Source organism: Sceloporus undulatus, chromosome 2 (assembly GCF_019175285.1).
Source record: "Sceloporus undulatus isolate JIND9_A2432 ecotype Alabama chromosome 2, SceUnd_v1.1, whole genome shotgun sequence".
Taxonomy (NCBI): Eukaryota; Metazoa; Chordata; class Lepidosauria; order Squamata; family Phrynosomatidae; genus Sceloporus; species Sceloporus undulatus.
Window position 1 is genome coordinate 213,795,723 of NC_056523.1, and position 26,751 is coordinate 213,822,473.

The following is a 26,751-nucleotide window of genomic DNA, read 5'->3' on the forward strand; positions in this document are numbered from 1 at the left end:
AGAACTAAAATAAAAATTCATAGAAACAGAACCCATCCTAGACGTGACCAAAGGGTTACCCTAAATTCTAAAACTTCATGGGCTACATATGGCATTGATGCGGCAATGGATTTCCTCCTCTGTTTCAAAATTATTCCCCTGTCTATTCTCCTGTCAAACATATTTTCCTAATTTCTTAGCCCACTTTTTCTTTATTTGAAAGTTTATAATAAAACAAAAACTATATAATGTAGTATTTCTTCGTAGCATCAAAATAATGTTATTTAAAGGTCAAATATGTATGCAGACATGGCACTGGTGTATAAAACATGTATTACTGAAATCAGGAATTGTATGATGGCTAGTGAGAAATTATTAGACAAAAAGAATTACTGAAAATGTGAGCACAAACCTGGAACACAAAATGTTCCATATAGAAAGCATACACCTTACCTTGCACACATTTTGACAAATCACGTAAATTAAACACATAATGGGATTTTGCTGGTGTTGGGAGAAGATCAATGCTCATTCTTTGGTATATTTCAACAGCAGCTTCCACTATGCTTTTTGCAGTCTGCTTTACTGCTTGAGAAAACTCAGCCAAAAAGCCTTTTAAAATAGCCTGCACCAAAGGAAAACGACACAAAATATATTAAAATGTAATGTAAAAATAAAAGTTTTCCTTCCCTCTCTCTTCTTCAAGCACAGTCATCTACTATAAAATCAAAAGCCCCAAAAAATTGAAAGAAAGGAAGGAAAAGTAAAGTAAGGTAAAAAGAACCGTGTTTGTACAAGGCAACTGCTTCATTTATTGAACTACTTGGTGCATATGAGTGCCCTGTCACATATCCAGAACATTTCTCCACATCCTCAAGCCATTGAAAGCTTCCAGTAATTCTTTTAACAATGTCAAAAGACTGAGTCAATTTGAACCTAAGGCAGCCATGCCTAGATCAGTATTCTGTTATGTACCAACACCTGCAATTATATATATGTAATATTCCTCTAAGGGAAGGCTTTCTTCATCATCATCATCATCATCATTTCAGAAGAAGAAATATTTTTAGCATGATATGTACTGCATGGAGTACTTGCTTCAGTGTGCATCAGAGCCTATAGTAATTTATATCCACATTAGTTAATTCCGAGGTAGGTAACAGAGATGCCTTCAGCCAAATCAAACTTAGAGACAGCTATGTCTGTCCCCACCCTCACCTGGGTACTCTTTTGTAAAGAAAGCTGAACTTTTAGCTGAGGTCAGTGTCTTCATGTTTGGCTCCACAGCAGAAAAGAAATTAACAGAAAGGCATCTCCTGCAGATCCCGCCTTACACACACACACACACACACACACCCCTTTACTACAAAGTACACATGTCATTCTAGAGATTTAGTTTTCATTCATGTTTTCATTCATGTATGTGAAAATGAAGAGACCTGTTTTCTCCCCTACTGGCAAATATAGTTGCTAACCACTAACTTAATTTAAATTTAAATTTATAAAATTGGGTTGAAGAAAACTGACTTCTCACTGAACACAATGGAATTTGCTTATGGGAAAGTATGTACCAATTGAACTATTAAGGTGACATATAAAAATATATGAATAAGAAATTAATTGAAATATGTTTTGGAAAGTTATTGATGGCTAATCCTTCAGTGACAGAGAATTAATAATCATGTCTCTATAGAGCTGCATGAAAGTGCACTGAAACTGATTGGGAACAATTACTGCCAATCTTCAGTAAAAAGCATAAATGCACATCAAAAACTTTGAACAGTTCAGAAAGTGACATGTGCTACTAAGAATCTAAGCCCAGCAGCACAGAGCAATGTGCTATGACAGTGTAAGAAGAATCTATTTTTTGTCCTTTGTAACTATGACAATGTTGTTACTGACCTCAAAAATTTGTTTAAGGCTATGCTCAGAGGGTGTTGGAAGACACAGCATGGCAAAGTGTCTTATGAAACGTGGTGTAACTGGATTACGTCCACCACCTGGAGGTGCACAGGCTGAACAAATAGTTACATCCTAAAGGGAAAAGATCACAGAAAATTTGTGTCATAACATAATACTCAGTAATGTCTTTAAGCCTATAATATCCAGTTTCTTAAGTTTAAACATCTGGATTTTTAACAACCTGCTGCTCACCTAACATGACTGACTCCCTATTCCTAATTTTACTTTGTAATTGAAGTGCAATTATAAAATTATATACATTATAAAAATTAAGATAGCTCAACTAAGGCTAAAAATATCAGTTCTGTCTTCAGGTTCATCTCATTCTACAAATTCTATGTCATCCATGGCCCTCAGGTGGAAGGAAATTTCCAGGAAACTCAAAGTGCACATAAACAACTCTTTACATTTTGATTGTGCCAAGAGAATCTTAATCAGAATGCTGCTGTTCTCTAATGGATTGTCTCTTGCAGTGATTACATAGCAGCAGGGTTGTCATAATGAAAATTGGAGAGGGCTCCTTTACCTTTAATGGATTAACAGAAAAAGGACTGGTCAATTTGGCAGACCATGGTATCTGTAGGACTCTTCTCCAGCACCATATTTCAAATGAATCATAGAGCTGGAAGAGACCACAAGGGCCATCCAGTCCAACCCCCTGCCATGCAGGAATACATAATCAAAGTATCCCCCAAAAGATGGCCATCCAGCCTTTGTTTAAAAACCTCCAAAGAAGACCCCACCACACTCTGGTACAGCGTATTCCAGTGTCAAACAGCTCTTACTGCCAGGAGGTTCTTCCTAATGTTGATGTGGAATCTCTTTTTCTGTAGTTTGAATCCTTTGCTCTGGGTCCTGTTCTCTGGATCTTGCTCCATCCTCAGTATGATATTCCTTCAAACAGGGCTATCGTATCACCTCTTAACCTTCTCTTCTCCAGGCTAAACATACCCAGCTCCCTATTTCACTCCTCATACGGCATGATTTCTGAAAGTTTCACCATTTTGGTTGCCCTCCTCTTAACATGCTCCAGCTTGTCAACATGCTTTTTGAACTGTGGTGCCTAGAACTGGACACAGTATTCCAGGTGCGGCCCAACCGAGGCAGTTGATTCTCTTCCTGTCAGCTTTCTTCACTGTTCAGCTTTATCAACCATATATAGAAATTAAAAATACTATAGCATGGATGATCCTGTCTTTGGTACTCAATGATATATTTTCACACTTGAGGGACCAGATAAATTTTTCAAGTGTAAATAAACTCATTAGAAATGTAGAGCTGGAGAAGAGTTCTACCGATACCATGAACTGCCAAAATGACCAATAAATGATTCCTAGAGCAAATCAAGCCTGATCCTCCCTGGAAACCAAAATGACCAAACCAAGGGGATCATACTTTGGATGTATCATGAGATAACATGATTCATTGGAAAAGACAAGTGTGAAAAGAGGAAGATAACATTACAGGTGAATTAATGGCAAAACAGACGGTGGGTAGGGGATGGCTCTGCGCTGCCCTTTGCTTGCCAGATCATGGCCATTTACATGACCATCAAACGTACAAGAAACCTCTCTAGTTTTCACTCTGACATTCCTACATAACAATGAGGTTCAGCATATTCAGATCCTAACTAATTTCTGTTAGGGTGAATGCTGTAAAATTAAGACATCATAAGGGGCTTTCTTTTGTCATACACATCACTCTCCAATCTGATATTTCACCTTCTTGAATTAGTCACATACATTCTATTTTCACTCCAGTTTTTAACAACAACCTTTTCACTATATTTGGAATATGCATTCATACAATGAAAATTTTCAGTTACTTCCATATCAATATACTGTGGTTAAATAGTCATCACATCTCTTATGTCCAGGGGAGTGTGCTCTGAACAAGAAGAGTGTGAAACATGTGGTTATTACCTCTCACTGTCATATTTTACCTTCAGACATACTAATTCTCCCCGCTAATGTTATATCTGAACACCTCATACCCAAGGGAAAAAATCATGTAAGATTTGCTCATATTCCCAAAGAAAGCCTGAGATGCAAATGTAAACAGGATGTTTCACAGTCATTGAAGGCTCAATATTCGCATTCCCATAAGTCACAGCCCTCATTATTCCCTATTATCTACTGTACGTTCTATTGTACAATAATGCAACAGAGTATAATCTGGAAGTCTTTTCATGTACAAGTAAAGGCAAATTTTATTACTCTGTTGCTTTTAAGAAGACCCACCAGATCCACTTGTGAGCTGTCCAAATGAACAGCTTTCAGCACAGGGGAATCTTCCACATTGCATTTAAAACAGCTTCTATATTGTTACTTTATTATATTGTGTGAAGTGGGATGAAGGTATTGGTTTGGATGTATAAAATACCTGAGCACTTGTCACATAAAGGATAATATTTTAGCTTTTAGGGGCCAATTAACCTTATTTCTGGTTTGCTTACATCACACGGTAGTAGTGAGATTATAACATTCCAAGACACAGGTAAATTGAAAGTAGGCTTACATGTATTTCCTTCCAAAACAGTTTCTCTCTGTCATAGAACCCTCCAAAGTCCTGGTATTGTCTAAGTAGCTCAATAGGGGGCTGAGAGCCATAACGATCCAATTTAGGCATGTTTAGATCATCCACAAAAATGACAACTCTTTTTTTCCCTGGTGCTCCTAAGCAATAAAAAATTACAAATCAGTGGTGGTAAGCTTATGCAATATAACAAAGCCATATATACTAAATATTCACCATTTATACATCAGAGCTTAGTCAGCTGCCATTAACCCAGTACAGATTGCCTTTTAGCGGTGGCCTGGGGCCGAAATTAGGGCTGGGGAGTGCAGAGCATCTGCATGGTCCACGCTCTCCTGGGACCATTTTGGGTGAGTGTGCATCCACACGCCGTGTTGATGATGTGTCCTGTACTGGGCCATTGTTAAATTCATTCCTAAATTAAAAGGACTGTATAAATTTTTAAAATATTTGCCACAGCTAAACAATCATAAATAATACATCGCTCTGGTTTGTAATGTTGTTTTCACAAACAGTAATATTTTCAGACAGGATTTCAGCTTCTGGAGAGCTCAGCCCCAATAAAATGTCAGATTTTTACTCTCTGCAGTACTCATGGCTCAGCCTTCTGCTTTCTTTGAATTGCTGTCTTCAGTCTGGACTATTAATCTGCACCCTGCTATCAAGCCTGATAGTTCTAGATCTATCCTATTCTTTTTTGTACTAGAATTCTAGGTTACTTAAACTATCTTCCAGGAACTGAACTATAAATGTTAGCCACTGGCAGGCTTTCAATGCTTATTTTCTACATTCAGACTTAAAACCAGTGGGACATAATGAAATAATAACAGAATTTATTCATTTATTTAGGACAAGAAAGCAATCTAAACCATATATTGTCTGCTTTTGTTTGTTTGTTTCTTGCTAACTATAATACTTTGTTGCTTCCACCTAGTAAAAGTACATTCCCAGACACTTGCTCTTCCATAGTGTCTTTTTCCTTTTGGCAGCCCATCAAAGCATATACCTCTATGTATACCATAACATTCATAACAGAATCTTCTGTAAATTAGAGGTATTGCTGACATGCAGCATCTACTTGATGAAGGATCTGATCAATTTTTCCCTGTTCAGTTGTATTGAATGCAGTGGCATATGCTGAATCACTAGGCTCCTTCTGAGCAGTGATAAAAGAGGGATCTGATACACTTCAGGCAGGAACTATGACTTTGCACTAAGGTAAAATACTAATATTACCTCCTTAGAACAATTGTGGGATCAAGTCATTACTTGGTTTTGGAACAGAACTTGATACATGTTCTGTATGGCATGACTTGGTAACACCAGCAATGGTAGAGGCTTCATCTCTTATTTCTTTTATTTTTTGGATACAGAAAACATGGGTGGATTTATTTCCTATTCAGAGTTAGAGGACATGAGTGCTGTTATAATGTTCACTAGAAGATTCAAGACCAAAATTCAGAGTGAAAGTGTATACATGAAATGTTTAGGCACAATAGGGAAGGCACAGAAAGCAAGCTCAGAGGCAGAAAGGTAGGTAGGTGGATAGTCTTAACAGGTGTAGCAGAACAGCTTCCTCCTTTCTTAGCAACATGTTGTTCAGACTGAAGGACAGCAAAAACCTTGAAAGCTTAGATGTGATGAACGCAGTACAAGTGCCTCTTGTTGATTCACCATTATTACCTGATACTTTGGCTACGCAGGGCTCTAGCCCAAAATATCTTTTAGCTCTCTGGGCATTTTTAATGTCTTTATTTTCATTGGCTATTTGTTCCTCAGGACTTAAGCCTTGTGTTACTTGACAAAAATTGGTTCTTATTGAAGAATGTAATTTGTCAAAGAATATGGTAGATTTTCTTCTTTCCCTTGAAACATCATATACCACCAAGACTAGACAAGCAGAAGGGGGTGAAACCTAAACAAACACCATTTGAACAAGATGCAGTGAATGAATTTGCTTCTTGATCAAAATGTGATTCCTATTCTGAACAATATTTCTCCAGACCAGCTCAACATGTTTTCCTAGCAAATTTGTTTGCATATTCACATTTGAGATTTCGGTTCTCTGCCTGTTTCAATTAATAAAAATGGGAACATTTTAAGATAAGGATATTTCAGCTGTGGTTTCACTTCACCATGCGTTTTGAGATCTTAAGGTTGCTTCTTTCAAATGACTTTATAATTCTTCTTCATATTGTATTAAAGGTGATTTCCAGGATGGTTTTGGTACAAAAGAGTGTAAAAGATTATATAAGAACATAAGCAAATTCAGGACTTTTTTTGATCTAGAATTCAACTTACTAAAATATAATCTGAATCTGAACAAGGATATCAGAAAGTACTTAAAATATCTGAAAAGTAATTATAAAAGTGTGTGTGTGTGTCTATATATATATATATATATATATATATATATATATATTTGCTCTGCTGCTAAAAGTAGCAGAATTCTTTTCTAGATAAATAAATTTCATTTAGATTAAAAGAGATTATATTTAGGTTTATTTTCCATTAAATAAAAGAGTTTTCTTCATTGGATACCTATATTTTGACCCAAATTCACTGTAAGGCAACATTAATCAGCAATCCTAGTAATGACTATTACCTTAGTTGACATTGGTATGGATGGTTAATAAATCTGATATGATTGTATTCTTAGAGAATTCATTTGATTGGATTTACCACTTAAGGGACACAATGTTATTCTGTTTTCCAAAACGTATATTGTTCTACATTTTATGGGGGTGCCAGGGAGAGAAAAACACACATGCACACACACAAGGTATATATAGTGGGAAATTTGTAAACAACAGAAAATATTTGTGAATGAAGCCACATATGTGGGAGAGCGTAAGGAGAAAGACTGAAATATGCCCCTAGTCAACAGTAATAGGTTAAAGTAATTTCCTTTTCATTTTGATATCGTAAGAGAATCCATTTCTCAAAAGTCAATGCTGCCCTCCTGTGTAACACTGGACAAACTACATCAGATTATAGCCAACATTTACATTTCATTTAAGTGAAGTTAACTGCTTTAAAAGAGAATATTTTAGCTTCCCTCCACCTCCTGCTCCCAATCCAGCTTCCTGGTACTATAATTATCTGGCAGCTTCAGCTTCAGCTTCTTGAAGAATGCTTATTAACTGTCCCATCATTGTAGAGGAACTGAAAGAAGTTTATCCTCCATTATCTGAACAAGGATAAAGTACTCCTTGAATAAGCGAAGAAAAAGGAGGAGAAGGAGGTGGAAGAGAAAAACAAAACAAAAACAAAACTGTAAAGCAGACAACCAGCACGATTCAAGATTTCCCAAAATAACATTAAACTTCCTTACCTAGAATATTTTTTCTTTTCTTTTCTAATTTGGATTCAATAATCTCTTGTGTCCTTGATGATGAAGTCTGAGCAGAGAAATTTATATAAACAGGAACATAGCCAGCTTCTTCTTGTATACGGTTTAGTAGTGCTTTTGCAACTACAGACTTAAGAAAAAGAAAAAGAGGGTGTGCCTATCAGAATGCATTAGGTACACAAGAATCTACCACCGCCTGGCATCGCATCATCTAGAGCAGATGGTGCAGGCCAAACCCCCCATCCTGCAAAACCATATAGCGGGGCTTCTCAGTCGGGATGATGCAGAGCAAAGTAAGGACCACGTGTCTGTTCTGGGTCAGTGCAGGGACAGATGTGTGAATATTCATCCATCCCTGTGCCTGGTCCCAGTGCTCACCAAGGGACCAACAGGTGCTCACCTGGGGACCAACCCGGTGCTTACCAGGGGAGCAACCCGGGTGAGCACTGGGGCCAGGATAGCGCAGGCCAAGCCTGTGCTAACCTGGCTGTCAGCTCAGTCTCACAGTGTCATACTATTTTTTTCCAATTGCAATAATTTTATTCAAAATGTAAGACATAAATATAGACATATATAGACATTGACATAAACCCATATAAACATACAACAATTCCCTTCCTCCTCCCATTTAAAACACTTACTGCTTATTCTCTACCTGGTTTCTTAAATAGTAATGTTCTCCTTTCCCTTTATTTTTTTTAATTCTTCTTCTAACCTAAATATTAACTATATTAGTATTATCCCACATTTCTCCCATAAACTCAAGTTTCAGTTTCCTATCAAACCAGATGTGACTCATATCTCCTTTTAATTGCTTAACATATCCTGTAAATGGTTTCCAATTTTTTATAAATACATCCATTTGCGATTTTTAATGTATGCCTACTTATACTTTACCACCGTTAAGCTGCTAATTCAGTTAGCGTGATGAAGCTTTTCACAATAATGGACAGATTCAAAAATTTTGAAAATGTTGACAGTTCCCTTTGCAGAATTTTAAATAAATATTTTAAACAGTACAATGAATTTATAAGATATCATCCTATTCTTATACCTCTGTTGTTGTTGTTTTCATTTTACCCTCTTCATTAGATAAATGTATAAATACGTATGATAGACACTTGTATGACAAAAATAGTTTAATTAACTAATTTTCCCTAAGGGCAAAAACAATGAGCTGTCTGAGACACTGTCAATCTCTCCTTCCTCATCTTTAGAGATCTCTGTAGGCCGAACTAGCTGTGGCTTGTAACACATACTTTGGCACTGCATAACTATTGCTATATCTAAGGAAATAACAAGGCCAGACATGGAGATCTGGGTTAAGAATGGGCAACTTTATTTAACTTAACCTGTTTAACTGTTTTCTTTGAGCTCAGCAAAAAAATGGGGGAGCAACCTAGCGGCTGGGGCAGGTTGTAAGCTCCTAAACCACCTCCTTAGCTTCCCCTGGGTGAAACACCTGAGCCCCAATGGCAATGCAAAATTGGCTTGCGTCACATCTGGAATGCCAACCCAAGATCCCCTCACTTAACTCACAAGACTTAAGTGAGGGTTTATGTCTTGGGCCAGCCCCAAGGCAAATCTCTTTTCCTACCCCTGTAGTCTCACGACCTATAGAAGCAGTTCCAGAGACCTAACCCTCATTTAAGAGGGTGCCATAGATGTTCACCAAGCTATTATATCTCCCCCAATATATCCACACATATGGGGCAAGGAGGTGCGCCACGCTTCTTTTACTTTCTAGACTCTCCTCTCCCAGAGCGAGCAAAGTCCTATTTGCCAATCACACTCAATCTAGGGATATGCATTCTTTGTTTAGTAAATAGCTAATCAGATGTGGAGCAAACCAGATTTGAAACATGATGTGAAGAGAACTAACTTTGAATCCCCACCACTGCAACTGAAATAGAGCAGCGCACAAAATGAAAACAATTAGGACTGCAGTGGAAGCGAGAGCTGCAAGCCTTCTCCTCCCACACAACATATCCTGACTCAGGGCTGTGTTGACAATTTAGTCAAACAAGCAAGCAAACAAATCCTGTCTAACAAAAACCTGTGTAACAAGAGCCATTTACAAAATTCAAGAACTTTATATAAAATAACTACTAGAATGACTGGTGCCTAGAATTCCTATCTAATAATTTTGGATGAAGTAGATACACCTGTCCTCCTACCCTCTAAATGATCACATTATTTAGTTATGCAGTTATAGGATTCTTACCTTGCCAACTCCAGTTATTCCTGTGAACAACACAGAATGTTTGACAGCTAACATTTTCTCCATTAGAAAGCCATAGCGCACAGTATCACTTGTGGGAACAAGCATTTCAAAAAATGGCACGGTTTGACTGTATTTAAAGGTAGGTATAATTCGTTCCCAAGGATCAAGACGCTTTGTTTCAAAATCAATGAAAACACTCCACAAATCACCAGAGCTTGGAAGCTACAATGATAAAATAATCACCTTCATTTTTGGCAATGACTGGAAAGAGAGGCTGGCAAAATAGGGAAGCCCATGGCTAGATGGGCAAACATTTTTCTCTTGCACGCATGTAAGAGTTTTGAATAATTCTACATTCTGAATAAATGCATCCCCCATTTAGATTCTCTTCAATTCCTAAAATATTAGCAGAACCTATCAATATATTCTTAGATACTTGCCAACATTCATGATCATTACAACATTTTTCTGAAACGAAAGGATTTCACACAAGATAAATAATTCATACTATATGCCACAGAAGACATTTTGTGTCACAATAGAAGAATCATGGCTAGTTTGCTTTAATAAAGGGCCCAATGAGAGACGGTCAGGGTACAATCTTGGGGCCTGTTTTAATCATGCTGAGTAAAGAAATAAAACAGTGGTTTATTTCTAATTTACTGCACAGTTACAGCTTCATACATAAGATACACTGAAAGGGTTGTAGATTACAAAGGGCAGGGTTTAGCTATTTGCAATAATCTGTTGTTCCAAAACTAAATCTTTGTACAGAAAAAGAACATTTAAAAGCAAAGACTTGTCTGGGGGATATCTGAATCAAGGAAAACCTTTGGAAGTGTCTTTGTACATCTGGAATTGAGGAGAATGTTTTTTTATTCTTCCATATGTTGTGACCAATACTACATATAAAAAAGTGTTAGCAGTATGATATGTGTCTTACCTTGGCATCTGGATTGTCTTCGAACTGCTGTCTTATAAATGTATCAAAACCATCCCAACAGTTTTCAGTTAAATTTCCACCCACTGACCATAAATAACAGAAAACAAAAGTCTGACATACAAGTGAATTTAATCTTGACTGTTCCTAAACACAAAGGTAAAAGAAAATCAAAATCAAAATAAATGCCGTAAATAAATAGACATACATGTGACTATTTTTTCATGCCCAAATAAATGTAGTAAAAACCCTATTCTCTAAGACCATCTCAGCCAATTCAGGAAAAGAGATCACAGGGTGGGTGGTACACCAGTAACATTCCTATTCTGTCTCTCTGGCCCAGCACAAGGTGAAAGCCCTCAAAACTGGTATCTGGGCAGATGGGTTTCCTCATCAGGAAAATGGAATTCTTATGGATGATGGAACCTTCTCCTGCACCTCCACTCTCCAATTTTTGTTAGGACTGTAACAGATATCTATATGGACAAAAGTGGGAGAGGTCAAGTTGGCTAAGAATGCCATATCTCCACGGTTGGCCTCTGCAATCACAACCTCGCCATGAGAATAATAGTTATTTTATTGCAGACTGACCTGGCATTTAGGGGCAGCACCAACAGATCAGAGGGCAAGCTGACATGACAACCTGAATCTTGAGGAATGGGGGAAGATCAAGAACCTATGCCGCCTTTCCTTTACCTAGCATGTTCAGCCCCCAATACCATACATTCTTCTGCCCAAGATCACACCTATAGAGGTACCCCTTTCCTTTCCCCTTCCCCAGAATTCACCCTAACACATGAACAATATTTAAAAAACATAAATAACATTGAATAAACATTTGTAAGATAACAACGCTGCAGATCCGAGTAGCTATGCTAGTTCAGCTTTCCAATAGTTCTAAAACTGAATGTGGGAGTCAAAAAGAAGTTGAAAGCATCAGTCTAGATCTCATTCAGTAAATAAGCAATAAATATGCATTAATTTTGTCATAATGAATTAGTTTTGTTGTAATTGAGATTATATAGAGACTCACAGAGAATATTATCTAAAAGACATAGGAAAGGATTATATGCTATTATAGTACTTCTGGTCTGGGAAAGGGAAAAGCCTTTTGCCATACCCTGCAAACAGAAAGAATAGTTCATAGAAAGTAAACAGTTTTACCAGTTTCATACTTGGTCCTCCCTTTCCAAGAAGCAATGATTCCAGTAAACAACAGAGAGCTGCAACTTTACTGATATCCACTTGTGCTATAGCTTGTGTACACTTTTTGTGCACATATTTTAGACCATCTTCAACATAACGGCAAAAGAGTTCAAACAAATATGTTCTTGTTTCTTCATTGAGCTAAAATAAAAACAAATATTTATATTGTTTTCATAATCCTTTAAAGATATGAACATCTATTCCAGAAGAAAGGATTTTACATATTAATTTATATGTAAAACATACATCTCTTTCCCTCTAATAGGTCACTGTCTTCATGCTAAAAGAATTACGACCCACAGTGTGGACTGAACATATTTGGTAGTTACCAGGAGGTAGAGGATATTGTGTTTCACCTGACAAATGAAATAAAGAATTGAAACACTCTTGTATTTAAATTGATTTCATAAAACCTACTTTTTCTTCAAGGCCTGCCATCCATGTTTTTACATATGGGATCCACTTCAGGTCTTCTGGGTCAATGTATACCATTCCACATCGGCTTACTGTGGCAGGTGAAGCAACCCTTAAGTCTTCAACCTGAAAGTCACGGATAGTGCACATATTTCTACACATGCGAAAAAGACAAAATAGATACCTGGACATAGACATTTCATAAGTATCTTTAGCCTATCTTATAATATATATATTTTTAAAAAATCAAATTATGAAGAATGTGTTGCCTTTAACTCATAATAGTACTTCCTCAGCTTCCATTATTTTGTTCTATCTTAAAGAACATGGGTTTTGTTAAAGTGTGAATACTGAAAATAACAAGAGTGAGGTTGAATATTTCCACATCATGTTGACTATCCTCTGAAAGAATGTAAAAAGCAACTACCTTGCAGATAATAACGAAATCTCCTATTTTACCCATTCTACATTCAAACAGATTCTCTGTTTGCCACTCCTCTAGCTCTCAGTCAAAGTACTCTTTAGGAGGTTTAAATGGTGATTCTTCTGAGTTCAAGAACAGAATTACAACAAACAATGTGAAGTGTGGTTACATATTGAATGACATATTAGAAAGGAATCTGAAGCCAAGAAATAAAAATACCTCAAACATCATATGAATAGAAGGTGTGAGTTTGATTCTTTCACTGTTAGCCAAACAAAGCATCTTGTTATCATCCAAAACAGTGTTTAGGTTTTCAATCCATAAAGCATCCACTGGTCCATCACTGATTATCCATTTATGATCTTCAGAGGTGTCGACCACAGCAGCTCGAACACTAAGAGCCATTAAGCCATCTTTCCATTCCAGGGTTAAATTGTTAACTTCACCATAAAGTTCACCCATTGTAATTGATTTAGGATTCAGAACAAATGTTTTAACAGGCTGGTAGAAAGGATTTTGCTCACCCGCTTCATGCAATGCACCTAGCGTGTCTGCCAGTATTTGGTAAACTGTCGTTTTTCCACCTCCTGTTGGGCCAACAAGCATGACACCATGCCTTACCAGCATAGTTTCATAAAGTTGTATAACTTTGTGAACCATGGTATCTTCAGGCTGTAATCCTTTGGCAAGCATGATATCTATTATTGTTGACTGTAGCACTCCATAATCATGTTCTGGGATTACAACTCCAGGGAAAAGGTCAGATATAATCCCACTAACAGAAACAAAAAGAAAACAAAAGCTTTGCTTGTTTATTTAAAGTATTTATGCCCGATCTCTCCTGCATTCAAGACAATATTGAAACAAACAGCACAATAAACACACAAAACATTTTATATGGCAAAAGGAGTGTGGATCTGAGTTTACCTGCTAATTCTCTTTCTCTTTTTTTTTTACAAGATGGGATGCTGGTCCATGGTCACACACAAAGTTAAAAATTGGAAAGAGGTGTAGAGAACCTTTCATTTCCAGTCCATGTCTAGAACATGGAATAAACTCTAAAGGACAGCTACTAAATATAACTAAGATAAAACATGAGACGACAGAAAGGAAACACACTGGATTCAAAAGTCCCATACCTACAGCTGTCCAATGCATCTGCATCCTCTAAATTTCTACAGGAGTGGGATTGGTTTACACATTATAAACGGCTGTTTAGTAAGCAACATTTACATTTAATTAATCCAATTACTGCAAACACAGCTTCTCTGAGTAAAGTTAAAAGATATTGCATTTATAGCATTGTGTATGAAGTGGTCTAGAAATGTAAAGTGCTATGAAGTATTCATCTAAATTTCTACAGGAGAGGGATGGGGTAGACTGCCCTATCCTGGAACTAGAATTAAGAAGGATTGACAGGCTAATTCATATCTTCCCTTATTTCCTATGACTCGTGAAATAAAGTGGAATGTAGAAAAGCAGTGTGAACTGCTAATCACAGTCTAATCTCACCACCTTCTGAATGACCCTCCTCTCAAAGCTAACATCTGCAAAGGACAAAGATTTGAAGCCATACTTATTGAAGGTGTGGACCGACTGCAGACAATTCCTAAGAATAGGTAACTTGTATATGCAGCTGAGGGAGTCCCTGAGCTCCTAGAGGTAGTACAGGTATGCACCTTTGTCCATAAGGACGATGATCTGAAGGAACAAATTAGGCCTAGAATGCAAAGTGGTTTATGGTGGACATCCACATGGCTATGCGAAACTTAAAAGAAATGAGGATGCATCACTTTTGGATATTTTTGATTGCTGTTGGTTGATCAAAATGCTTTTCAATATTTAGATTTGTTATGGAATGGTTCCTTTGGAGGCTGGAGGAAAAACAGTAACACTGGGTGATGAGCAACTATCTCGTGCCAACCAGCTTGGGTATGTACTATTTCTGCATCAGTTTATCACATTTATACAATCTAAAGATGTATCCATTTATCACATCTATATACCATAATCAACAATTTGCCATCCTGCTGTATATGTAACACTGTTTCATTTTGGCAAATCCTTGAATCTCATTTTGGCTGGGATCTGAATGGATCATATCCTAGGGAGCAGGGGGGGATTTCTCCTTGGTAAGGTTGGCACTAAGATGAATCCCTGGTTACGTTTTGGAACACAGAGATTACTTCCACAGATGGCATGATTGCTCCCAAGAACTCTCTCCCACTGAGCAGAGTTTGTACAGCAGCGTTCATAAAGCTCCACAATATATATATAGGAGCTGAGGGTAATGAAGCAAGATGGTAGACAACTAGAATGTAATTAGTACAGAAATCCTCATGACAAGCCTCAGTTAAGTCTACTATGTGGTGTTGGTGAAGAAACAACTCTTTACATAGAATTTCTTTTTTTAGTGTTGTCCAACACAGCTTTTCTTAGTCATTTAAAACCTTCTGTAATCCCAGGGAGTGATGTTGGAACTCTCAGAAACATATTGTGACATACAAAAATCTTGTAGCACATTTGAGAGTAACTGTGCAAACGAAGTTATAGCACAAGCTTTTGTAGACTTGGTCTACTTCCTCAGGTCTACAAAAGCTGTTGTTACAACTTCTTTTGCACAGTTAATCTCTATGGTGCTACAGGACCATTTTGCATACTGATATTCCTGACTAACATGCCTATGTTTGGGTCCAGAGTATCAGAAAGATGTCCTCTACTTATACAAGCCAGCGTGAGCTTTAAGATCTGCAGGGGAAGGCTTTCAGTTTGCAAGTTCTTTGGCGAGGATTTGGCAGACAGCCTTCTTCATGGCTGCTCCCAGGCTGTGGCACCTCCTTCCATGGGACATCCAGTTGGTCTCTTTCTGCTCTCTTTCTGCCAGCAGTTGAAGGTATTTTTATTCAGGGAGGCCTCTGAATTTTAATTATGGAGCAGGAGTATGTGTGTGCCATTGTTTCCCTGTTGTTATATTATATTTTGTATGAGAAAGACAAGGACTATATTTCAGGTTCCTTTGGAGTTCTCAAAGGCTTTTGATACAATTGCCCATAATATTCTTCTGGGAAAATTTTGTATTTTAGAGGTGCTGCTTTGTCACTATGTGGTTTGTCTCCTCAGCTGAGTGGTGTCCTGCACTTTTTAATGGAAAATATCAGGCTTACAGTTTGTTGTTGTGTGCTTTTCAGTCATTTTTTACTTATGGCGACCCTAAGGCAAAGCTACCAAGGACTTTTCTTGGCAAGACTTGTTCAGGGGAGTTTTGCCATTGCCTTCCCCTGAGACTGAGAGTATGTGACTTGCCCAAGGTCAGTCAGTGGATTTCATGATTGAGACAGGAACTGAACTCTGGTCTTCAAAGTCTTAGTTCCACGCAACCACTACACATATAAATGGAAATGCACATGGTCTTGTGACTGGGATGTCTTTTTCCAGCTTAGGCTGATCTATCAATCGTGATCCTACCTCAACAGAGATCACCTTGCCATGAGGCTTTCTTTGGAAATAGACTGACAATTTCCATTAGTCAAGACCAAAGGTGCAAGACTGCTAACTGGAGGTGGATTACTTGATCATTGTATGCCTGTGCTTTGTCATCTGTCTCAGCTTCAAGTCTATATCTGGGTTCAATTTAAACTACTGTTTTTGACCTTTAAAGAAATAAATTGTTAGGGGCTAAGTTCCTTGAAGAAATCCATGTGTTCCAGGACTTTGATGTTCTGGGGGCCTTCTGCTCCTATGAAATGAGATGTGGCAGTTGGCTACTGAAAAGAGGGTCTATTCTGTAGTGACTGCCCAGGTGAAATACTTTTACATTCTTCCAGGTTTTTAAAAACTTTTTTAAACAATTGAACAATTACTGGTACTGTAAGCTCTCCAGAGAGTCATGGAGAGTTCATACACACAAAGAGAGAGAGAAAGAAGAGAAAAGAGAGAGAAGTGTTTTAACAAATAATACTTTAAATGGTAGAATTCAAAGATATAGCTCTGTTAGTCTGTAGAATTAGTATGTGGAGAGATCTTGTAGCACCTCTGAGACAAACTGAAAGGAAGAAGTTGGCAGCATGAGCTTCATAGACTTCAGTCTACTTCCTCAGATGCAGGAAGTAAACTGAAGTCAACAAAGGCTCATGCTGCCAATTTCTTCCTTTCAGTTAGTCTCAAAGGTGCTACAAGAATACTTTAAATGAAACTTGGGACAGGGAAAAGGAACCACCACCGATAACTCTGATTTTTCTAGGGAGCATCCTGCATCAGAAGCTGGAGAGAGCCCTGGATCATTCAGAAAGTATGAGATCAGTTGTGATCCTATAGCTTTTTATTCAGAATGCAAATGACAGGTTACAACACCAAAAAGTAACATATACACACAGTCTGAGCTGCTTGATATTAGGCTGCAATTACATATCCTCTTACCTATGAGTAAGCTGAACAGACATGTAACTGGCCCTAAAAATTGCTTTAGACATACAGACACCTACACAATTAAAACAATGAACTTACTGCAGAGTCAAGCTAAACACATGTTTTAACTGAAATACAGAAAAGCTAATAGACATAAAATCCATTTATCTTAATCTGGTATGACATTGTATTTAATTTCCAGTATTTAAACTGTGCAATATAGTTAATATTTATTTACTTGTTGCTTTCTTTAATGGATACGCATTGAACTATTTTTAATTCTATTGTTACTTTAATTATATTTTAACTTTTCTATAGTGTGAATTTTTAAGCTATATTTGTTTTTACTTTGTCATTTACCTTGAGTGGATAAAAGCAAGAATACTTAATATTATAACTAGTTCAATTGAAACATTGGAATAGCCAAATTCAGTGATAGAAAAATAAAAATCATGCCATTACTATTTAAAAATAAATCTCAAAAGTAATAAGGTACCTGAACAGAACAGCATCATCTTTGAGAAATTTTGGGAGGTTGGAATCTCGTAGTGCTCTAATTAATACAACATCTTCATTAAGATTTGGATTCTCTCTTTTAAGTGATCTAAAATTATAGAAGAACAATGGTTTTCAAGTATACTTTAGTTAATAACATTCATGCTATTATTTACAGTCATTTTATGTCAATTAAGATAACAATAAATTCATAGTCAGCCTCCCTAAAAATTAGAAAATACCTAAGTTGCAGTTAAAGCAATGGACAACAGCAGTAAAACTGTGTTTATAATACAACTATTCCCTACTTGTGATTTGGACAGTAACTTTACAAATCTTTGAAAGAAGTAAAAGTGATGGATCTTGAGTATATTGTATACATATCTCCATTCTCCTTCCAGAGCTTGTGATCACTAAGCAAACAACCCATTAGCAATGATTTGTACCCTGCCAGGTGATCAACAACCCTTTCATTTTTCAAGTAAATAGGTCAGGAATAAAAGCAAGAGTTGCATCTTGCCTCCAGAAAATACCACTGAGCTGTGAACTGCTTGTTCTATTCCAAGTTGCATTGACCTATGATAATCAGAACTACTTAAAAATATACAGATACCCATTGATGAAGAGTAGGGTGATACAGTGTGGACCACAGTCCCCAGAGGCCATATCTGAGGCACTCAAAAACTCTCCAATTATGACTTTTAAAATAATAATAATAATAATAATAATAATAATAATAATAGCCTTTTAAAAGATTGGCTTTATTGAACAACTATTTTTCCCAGTGTGACTTTGGTGGTTGCCAAGTTTTTGTCTGAGGCAATCAGGATCAGAAAACAGCTAACTTCTGTATTAGGGAAAATGTCTGAAACAAGCTCAGTCTATATGACTTGACCAATTGTCCCTTGTCCCTTAATTTATTTTATGTTTGGTGAATTTGATTTTGCTGGCTCTTTGGGCCACAGTAAAGAATTGTTGTGGAACTAAAAATATTCTCCATGCAATTTTACCATTTTTGCCTTAATGTGCAGTCCGTTTTAGGTCCAAGACAGAGTTATTTTTAAAACCCAGAAGTAAACTGTAAGTTGTTTCTCTTTTACTTCCTGGTTTTAAAAAGACCTTTCCTGGAGCAAAAACTGAATGGAGGGAATCCAAAATATGGCAAATTAAACAAACACCTATAAAACATAGGGGACATTTTGTTTACGCTAAAAGCCGTGCACTGGAAAAGGTAATGGTGCATGCAGCTATGGTGTGCGCAGCTATGGCGCGCATGCTGTTTTCAATGAGGCTCAAGCATACGCGGTATTTCCCTTACGTGGGAGGGGGGTTCCAGAACGGATCACCCGCTGAAGAGAAGGGCACACTGTATATATAAATTATAAAGCTGAAAACAAGAGATGCAGGGCATAGTGAGGGTTGCATAGCTATAGAGTCCTGGTGTGGGAGGGCACAATGTAACCCCCTAACCCCAACAGTTGCCTGCCCCTGACCTAGAGACTCCACTGTACTCACTGAGCTCCACTTAATCAGCAAGTAACTTTTCCTACATGTACAGTCAACAGAGCTTTCTCCTGACAATGAAGATAAAATGTGAGCATCTGTACCCAGAGCATGTATGAGTTCATAGCTGTTATCAAAATGGTACTAATTTGGTATTTGTTTAAGTTAGGAAGTTCATATTTTGAAGTTCACAAAGTATAGGGCTTATGATTTCTAGTCTAAGTGGAAACAGACAGTGATGACTAATATTTCATCACTGGTCTTCTCTTCAGATCTTCTGGTGAGCATGGGATACAATAAAGCTAAATCAATTATCAAACAATGGGTGGTAGATATAGAGGGACAACTGGATCTAGCTAGTATTCCAACTTTTATTGCTAATGATTCCAACAGATATTTGGCATCACCTATGGCATACTTGACAAAACTCAAAGTACCTAAATACCAGAGAGCCTTTACTCTGGCACAGTGTCATGCCCTTCATCTTTCCTTGACGGCCGATATAAGAAGACTTCTTTCTCAGACAAACTATGCCCCGTGACTCTGGCCAAACAGTAACAACACAGCATGTATTACTCCAGTGCTAATTTTATAGGGACATCCGCCTCAACCTTATTTCACCTCTATTATATAAATACCAAGGACTCACCAATCAATTTTATACTTTGTTGCTTTCAGACATCAACCCTAATACAACATATAATGGTGCCAGATTCTGTGCAGGTGAAATTAAAATTCACCAGGCAATGACCCCTACAGCAGACTAGTACCAATCTTATCTTGCTATAGTGAAGGTGTGTAATCTGTAAGAATATTTTAAATTCCTGTGTTTAACCTGTGTCCTTACCTTCATTTATTCTGTATCACCTTTCTATGTGTTGGTATATGACCATAATAAAGATTCTATTCTATTCGATTCATAATGTGTGGTTTTGTAAAATTTCATATAGTATGTAGATTCTTACCCAGCCATGACTAAGACTGATTTGACAGCTCTCATTCCAAAATCATAATGGTCCTGTTGAGAAAGCTGTTCACTACAGAGTTTGTACATCTGAGTCATTTTCCTTGCAAGTGTTTTACTTGATTCAAATCCTTCCGAGTATAAAATAACCTGAAGTACAAAAAGTGTATTAACTGTTGTTTCAAAACAAATAATGCATAAGCAAAACCCTACAAGTATACAATCTGGCTCAAAGTGAAGCCACAGTAATATAAAACTGAAGCAAAGAATGCAATTCATATTTGTTATGAGTTTTTAAACATTCAGCATCCTTCTATCTGTGAAAGCAACAGAAAGTATCAAAGGTAAAATCTTAAGAGCTAGATTCTTAATATTCCTAAGAGCTTACTTTCACAAGTATTTCTATTAAATAAAAGTGACTTTACTTCTGCTCAGCAATGAAAAAAAATGCAAAGTTTAATATAGCAGAAATAGAGGATGAGATTCAAAAACAAATTATTCTTCCCCTTTCTATGCATAAGAATTGCAGACCTTATCTGGAACATATCACCTGAAGAGGCAAAGCAGAACAAGGCCCATACCAAGGATTTTGCTGTTTTTGTGCCTTCAAGCCATTTCTGGTTTATGGTGACCTTAAGGCAAATGTATCATGTTGTTTTTTTGGCAAGATTTGCTCAGAAGAGGTTTGCCATTGCCTTTCCCAGAGGTTCAAAGAGTGTGACTTGCTCAAGTCTTAAGACGGATTCAAACACTGGTCTCTAGTGTAGTAGTCCAATGCTCAAACAAATACTCCAAATTTATAATAATAAATAATAAATAAACTGTTTATTTATATACCGCTTTTCCTCGAGATCAAAGCGGTTCACATCAGGTAAAACTATGACAAACGTCATAATACAGTATAAAAACAGTTAAAACACTCAATTACAACCATAAATATTCAATAAAATTATCTAAAATAAGAAATTAAATGGTCAAAACTATAGGCTATCAAGTATCTTAATCTAATTGGGGAATATTTCTCTAAAAAGAGTTGGGAGGGTATGCTTGCTGGAAGAGATAGGTTTTTAAAGCCTTTTTAAATGCTTCCAATGTACCACTAGAACGGATCTCTTCCGGGAGAGCGTTCCAAAGAGTAGGCGCTGTCGCTGTGTAAGCTCTTTGGTGGGTTGTTGCCAGTCTCATCTTAGGATGTTCAAGTAGGAGTTTCCCAGTTGTTCTAAGGGTGTGGGGCGGATTATATAGGGAGAGGCGTTCCCTCAAGTAACTTATGTGCTGGCATTTTTTAGATGAAGTTTCTTACCAAATGCATTACATCAGTTATGAAATAAGTCAGAATACAAAATTTGTATTTTGTTTTGCAAAGGCATGTTAAGGGAGAGAGCCTGTTTTTAAAAATAATAATGAAGGAGGATTGATGCTTGTTGTAATGATTCATTCTTGGATGGCTCAGAGAAGCAATTCGTAAGATTGGGTTTATCCTGTGTGCTGGCTAATGTGCAGAAATTCCAAGTCTACAATTCTGTCTATTAAAACAGTTGATTCCTGTGCTTTCACTTTAGTTTCTTCTCAGGCCTGTGGTCAGTGTTGTATCCCACAGAATCCATTAGGTAAATATGTAAATATATGCATTCATATTTATTTTATTTTATTTTTTAACATGCAGCCATCTTTAAGGCAGGAGTGGGTTGATTTTCTGTTAAGTACCAATCACTCGTACCCAAGCCCTCTTTCATCACAGAATGGGTATAGCTGCCACATCTGCAAAACTGGCTGCAACACAGTGTGCCAAAAAGTGACCCTGTGAAGAGTATATCAAGCTATTTTATAATGCCATGTAAACGTCTTTCCACTCAGTGGCATTGCAAAGAAATGCTGACATCACGTATACTGTGCTTATTGACATCCGTGAAATGAAATGAAGTCAAACATTCTGTATCCCAGAAACCCTTCACCAGATCATAACAAAGAAATATAAACGCCTTTATCCAAAGTGCAATTACAGTCTTGGATACTTTATTTCATAACTTCTACACATTAAGCAAGACAAACAATGCCTTGGTCCTTCCAATATGTTTGAATCTTTTAATGTTTGCCTTTATAGAATGCATCACATCTAATGTGTGCCATTTCTTTTCTAGCACATGAGTTGGATTTGGATAAAAATTTGGCAAGTTTATTGAGTGAAACAGGCCCTTATTTAAACAACACTTTGTAAAAAGGTGGGAGTTAATATCAAAGTCAGTTTTTCATATTCCATTTACACAGACTGGGAATGTGTAGACTATGCTCTCATCTTTGACATCTGACTAGCTGATGTTATTGCTATCAAAAATTACTTTAAAGGTCAACCACCTTAATGAAGATTCCTGTAACGGCTCAAAGTGTAGTTGTGTAAATCTATTTAACACTAAATTTAAGTTTCATGATGGAAATCTATGCAATGTCAAGCCCCTTTGTTTGACAATCTAATATCTTGCAAACATTCCTTAATTAACCGTAAATTCATACTACTCCTTCTGAAAAGGTACAGTAACTCTTTCTTATTTTTGTGCCCATTTTAAATTTTATCATACTTAAGCTTAACATTGCTTAGTTTGCTTTTCTCTTTACCATTGCTTGCATTTATGATTGATTTAATTGCATTTGAGAAACACTTTCTGAATCACTCTCACTTGTAGTTAAAGATTTTTTCCTCCGTCCTTTGTTATTTGAAGCATCAGAAGTCCACTGTCTTCTGGCCATCTGGGCATTTGGTTGTTGTGTGTCTTCAAGTCATTTCTGATTCCTGGCAACCCTAAGGGGTTTTCTTGGCAAGTTTCTTCAGAGAGGGTTTGCCACTGCCATCCTCTGAGACTGAGAGTGTGACATGCCCAAGGTCATCCAGTGAGACTCCATGGCTGAGCCAGAATTTGAACTCTGATCTCCAGTATCATAGTCCAATGTTCAAACCACTACTCCATTCTGGCTGGGCATTACTCATATTTATATTAATGGGGGGGGGGGGCTGGGGTGCAGTCACTGACAGTCAGAATCCTTTGCCAATTCATCAATGCTTTGTCTCCTCCCGCCACAGTTTTTCAGAATCACCTCTCCTGAAGCTACAATCTCTTCTCAAACAATCTCTTCTTCTTTTGTGTAACCTCCATTGCCCAAATTATCCCCTAATTTTACTTGACCGTGAAAGACAAAAATATGTAGTTGACTAAGCAGGAAAATTAAAAATTGAAGTGAAGGCACAGGAGTCAACTGTTTTAAGGGAAAATCATTTTAGACTTGGAACTCCTGAACATGAGCTGGCACACAGGGATAAATGAAACTCTGTGGATTGATTCTCTGGGCCATCCAGAATGTGCAACTTTAATTCCCATCAAAGGAACTGATACAGTGCATTATTCTCATGTGGTAATGCTGTTCTTAAACATCTCTAGCATACTAATGAAATGTATTTTTTAAAATACCTCAGCAATCAAAGCATAGTTGGGAACCATCATTGAAAATGGCCTGAAGAGTGCTTTTAAATTGTCAGGTAATTCTGTTCGTCCAGCATAGCCAGGATTCATTGTAATGAAGGCTGCACAAGTCATAATCAATTTTATTTCACGCCCTTCAAACATAAACCGACTGAGCTGTTTAAAAAAGAAGGAAAAGGATTACATTAAAAAATGTTAAAAACTTGAACAGACCTTCTGTCATCCAGAAACCGTAGATATTACCTTTGCAGCTTTTGCATTCCTAATTGTAATCAGTTGTTGGGCAATTACAGACAAAACTTCAATATCAATTCTATTGAATTCATCAAAGCAGCACCAGGCTCCCGACTGTGCCAAACCACTGAAGAAACGTCCCATCATCTGAAACAATATTCATATATTCTAGTAATATTAATATTTTCTCGCTAGCATGAGTCAAGCACACCATTTCAAATCAACTATAATATCAGCTAATATATTCCTTCAAAGTAGAATTAAAGAGATGCATGTATTCAGCTCACATGAGGACCACATTGTATGGTCCATCTTGTGGCAGAAGTCTGAAGAAAATACTTTTTTCCTATAACTTGCCATATTAACGTAATTTACTGGAATTATATGTGGAGATGATTAATTTGTCAAACATAAAATCATCATGGCAAAAGTAGCATTACACTTTGCTGTAATTATGACCTATTTAGTTTAGGCATAATGTAAAGTGCTATATAAAGCCTATGGCGCTATACAAATAAACGCAACAACAATAATAAAAAGGAAATAATTTCCTTAAAGTATTACCTGGCTAACAGCCATTGGGTGAACACCACACCCTTCAAAATTGGTCTATTACTAGTTGATCTTTTCGCAATCCCCAGCCCTACAATTGGTCATAACATCCAATGGTTATTTTTATTTTATTTTATTCAAGATCATTGGCTTGTTATGATATAGCATTTGTTTGTTTATAGAAATTATAAACTGCAGGTTCCTAGTAAGAATTATAACTGCTTGCATGCTCTCATTTTGTTACCGCATCCAGGTTTCACACCTTGTAATCCAAGCCATCCGAACAGTTGAACACAACACACTGGATGGCAAGTGCTTTTGCAAGATCTTTAGTTGTCTCTGTTTTGCCAGTACCAGCAGGTCCAGCTGGGGCTCCACCTAGGTCAAGCTGCAGTGCTCCCATAAGGCAGAGGTAGCAACGATCCTAATGAGAGTCAGAGCATAAAAAAATACATATGCATGTATAGTGAATACCACTATAACAGATGACAGAATTACAATAGCACTGTAGTATAATCTTAGTTCTGAATCATTATCCGAAACACAATATTCTACCTCTAGAAATTAAAAGCTGATTGCATGTGTTTTATATGATTCTTAGGGGCTTTTTACACTACACAGATATGGTGCTATGGTTCCACATGAACCATCATGGTCCATCTTATGGAATCCTGGGATGTGTCATTTAGAGAAAAGTATTTACAGTTCTCAACCAAAGCTGAAGTGCCTCTTGAAACTAAATTTCAGGATTCCATAGTATGTAGCCATGGTGGTTTATATGCAGTCATAGTGCTATAACTGTGTACTGTGAAAGGACACTTAAAAAGAGTCTGCTACACTCATCCCTCCACATTTGAGGGTATGACTTTTGCAGATTTTATTATTTATGCATTGTATTAATATGTTCTTTCTAGGAATATCTAGGTCCTCCAGCGCAACTCTATGGTCAACTTTAACCAAAAGTTGCACTGAAGGACCTAGGGATTCCTAGAGAGAACACACCACTAGGCATTTGTGGCTCCTCCAGCACAATTCTATGGTCAATGTCTGGCAGATGTTGACCACAGAGTTCCCCTGGAGGACCTAGAGATTCCTAGAGAGGTGTTCTCTTAGATAAAAACATAGTGTTTTTGTTATTTGCAGATTTTCCACATTCATGGGGGTCCTGTGCCCCTAACCCCATTGAATGTGGAGGGAAAAGTGTATTCCCTAAATGACCTTGTCACATATGGCATGGAACAACATTAGTAGAAATTATTTCCACATGCCAGAGACAGGAAGGGTAAAACCTCTACTTTCACAAATAAAGCCAAGTTTTAATAATCCTAGTAAACTTTAGGTCAAGGTGTGTTTTATCTTATGTTTTGGGTCAAATTTTAGATCACGCATGCCTTTTAGATTAGTATGAACAATAGCTGCAGTTACCTCTGTGTTACATGCCAAGTAAATTAGGAGGATTGTCTGAGGAAGTGAACCAAACTCTTTACTTGTCTCAGTTAATTATGATATCCATATGAAAGAAGATGCTCCCTGGGATAACTGGAACTAAATTGTTTAAAGCTAAGAGTAAATCTACACTGTAGAAATATTGCAGTTTAAAACCACTTTAAATGTTGTAGCTCCATCCTATGCAATACTGGGATTTGTAGTTTTACAAGGTCTTTGGCTTTCTCTGCCAAAGAGTGCTGATGCTTCACATATCTATAAATCTCAGGATTCTATAGTTTGAAGCCATTGCAGTTAAAGTGGTATCCAACTGCACCATTTCTACAGTGGAGATGCACTCTTAGACAAAGATAATTCAGAGTGCAGGTCTTATCCCTACCCCACTTAATTTGCTAACAAATTTATCCTATTCCCCACCACCACTCCCTTCTCCTTTTGTGTCGTGTCTTTGAGATTGTAAGCCTGAGGGCAGGGAACCGTCTGACTAAAAAATTTATGTACAGCGCTGTGTAAATTTACAGCGCTTTATAAATAAAGGTTAATAATAATAATAATAATAACATATTTTATACAGAAAATAGTTTGAAAACAAAAGATGATGGATGTTATTTATAACAAATCTAATGAAAACAATTTAACAATAA

At 37.1% G+C, this 26,751-nt stretch overlaps 1 protein-coding gene across 1 annotated transcript in view; it reads right to left on the bottom strand.

Moving 5' to 3' along the window:
* Window positions 1–26,751, bottom strand: part of DNAH6 (dynein axonemal heavy chain 6) — a 174,208-nt gene that overhangs the window by 98,163 nt on the left and 49,294 nt on the right. Inside the window, exons 29-42 of the mRNA XM_042449592.1 lie at window positions 24,924–25,085; window positions 24,119–24,256; window positions 23,864–24,031; window positions 20,404–20,552; window positions 17,937–18,044; window positions 13,256–13,811; window positions 12,616–12,738; window positions 12,157–12,339; window positions 10,996–11,139; window positions 10,053–10,274; window positions 7,811–7,958; window positions 4,459–4,616; window positions 1,882–2,013; window positions 433–604 (exon numbers count right to left, since the gene is read on the bottom strand). Coding sequence (XP_042305526.1) covers window positions 433–604; window positions 1,882–2,013; window positions 4,459–4,616; window positions 7,811–7,958; window positions 10,053–10,274; window positions 10,996–11,139; window positions 12,157–12,339; window positions 12,616–12,738; window positions 13,256–13,811; window positions 17,937–18,044; window positions 20,404–20,552; window positions 23,864–24,031; window positions 24,119–24,256; window positions 24,924–25,085 — 2,563 coding nt within the window. The remainder of the gene's footprint in view (window positions 1–432; window positions 605–1,881; window positions 2,014–4,458; window positions 4,617–7,810; window positions 7,959–10,052; window positions 10,275–10,995; window positions 11,140–12,156; window positions 12,340–12,615; window positions 12,739–13,255; window positions 13,812–17,936; window positions 18,045–20,403; window positions 20,553–23,863; window positions 24,032–24,118; window positions 24,257–24,923; window positions 25,086–26,751) is intronic.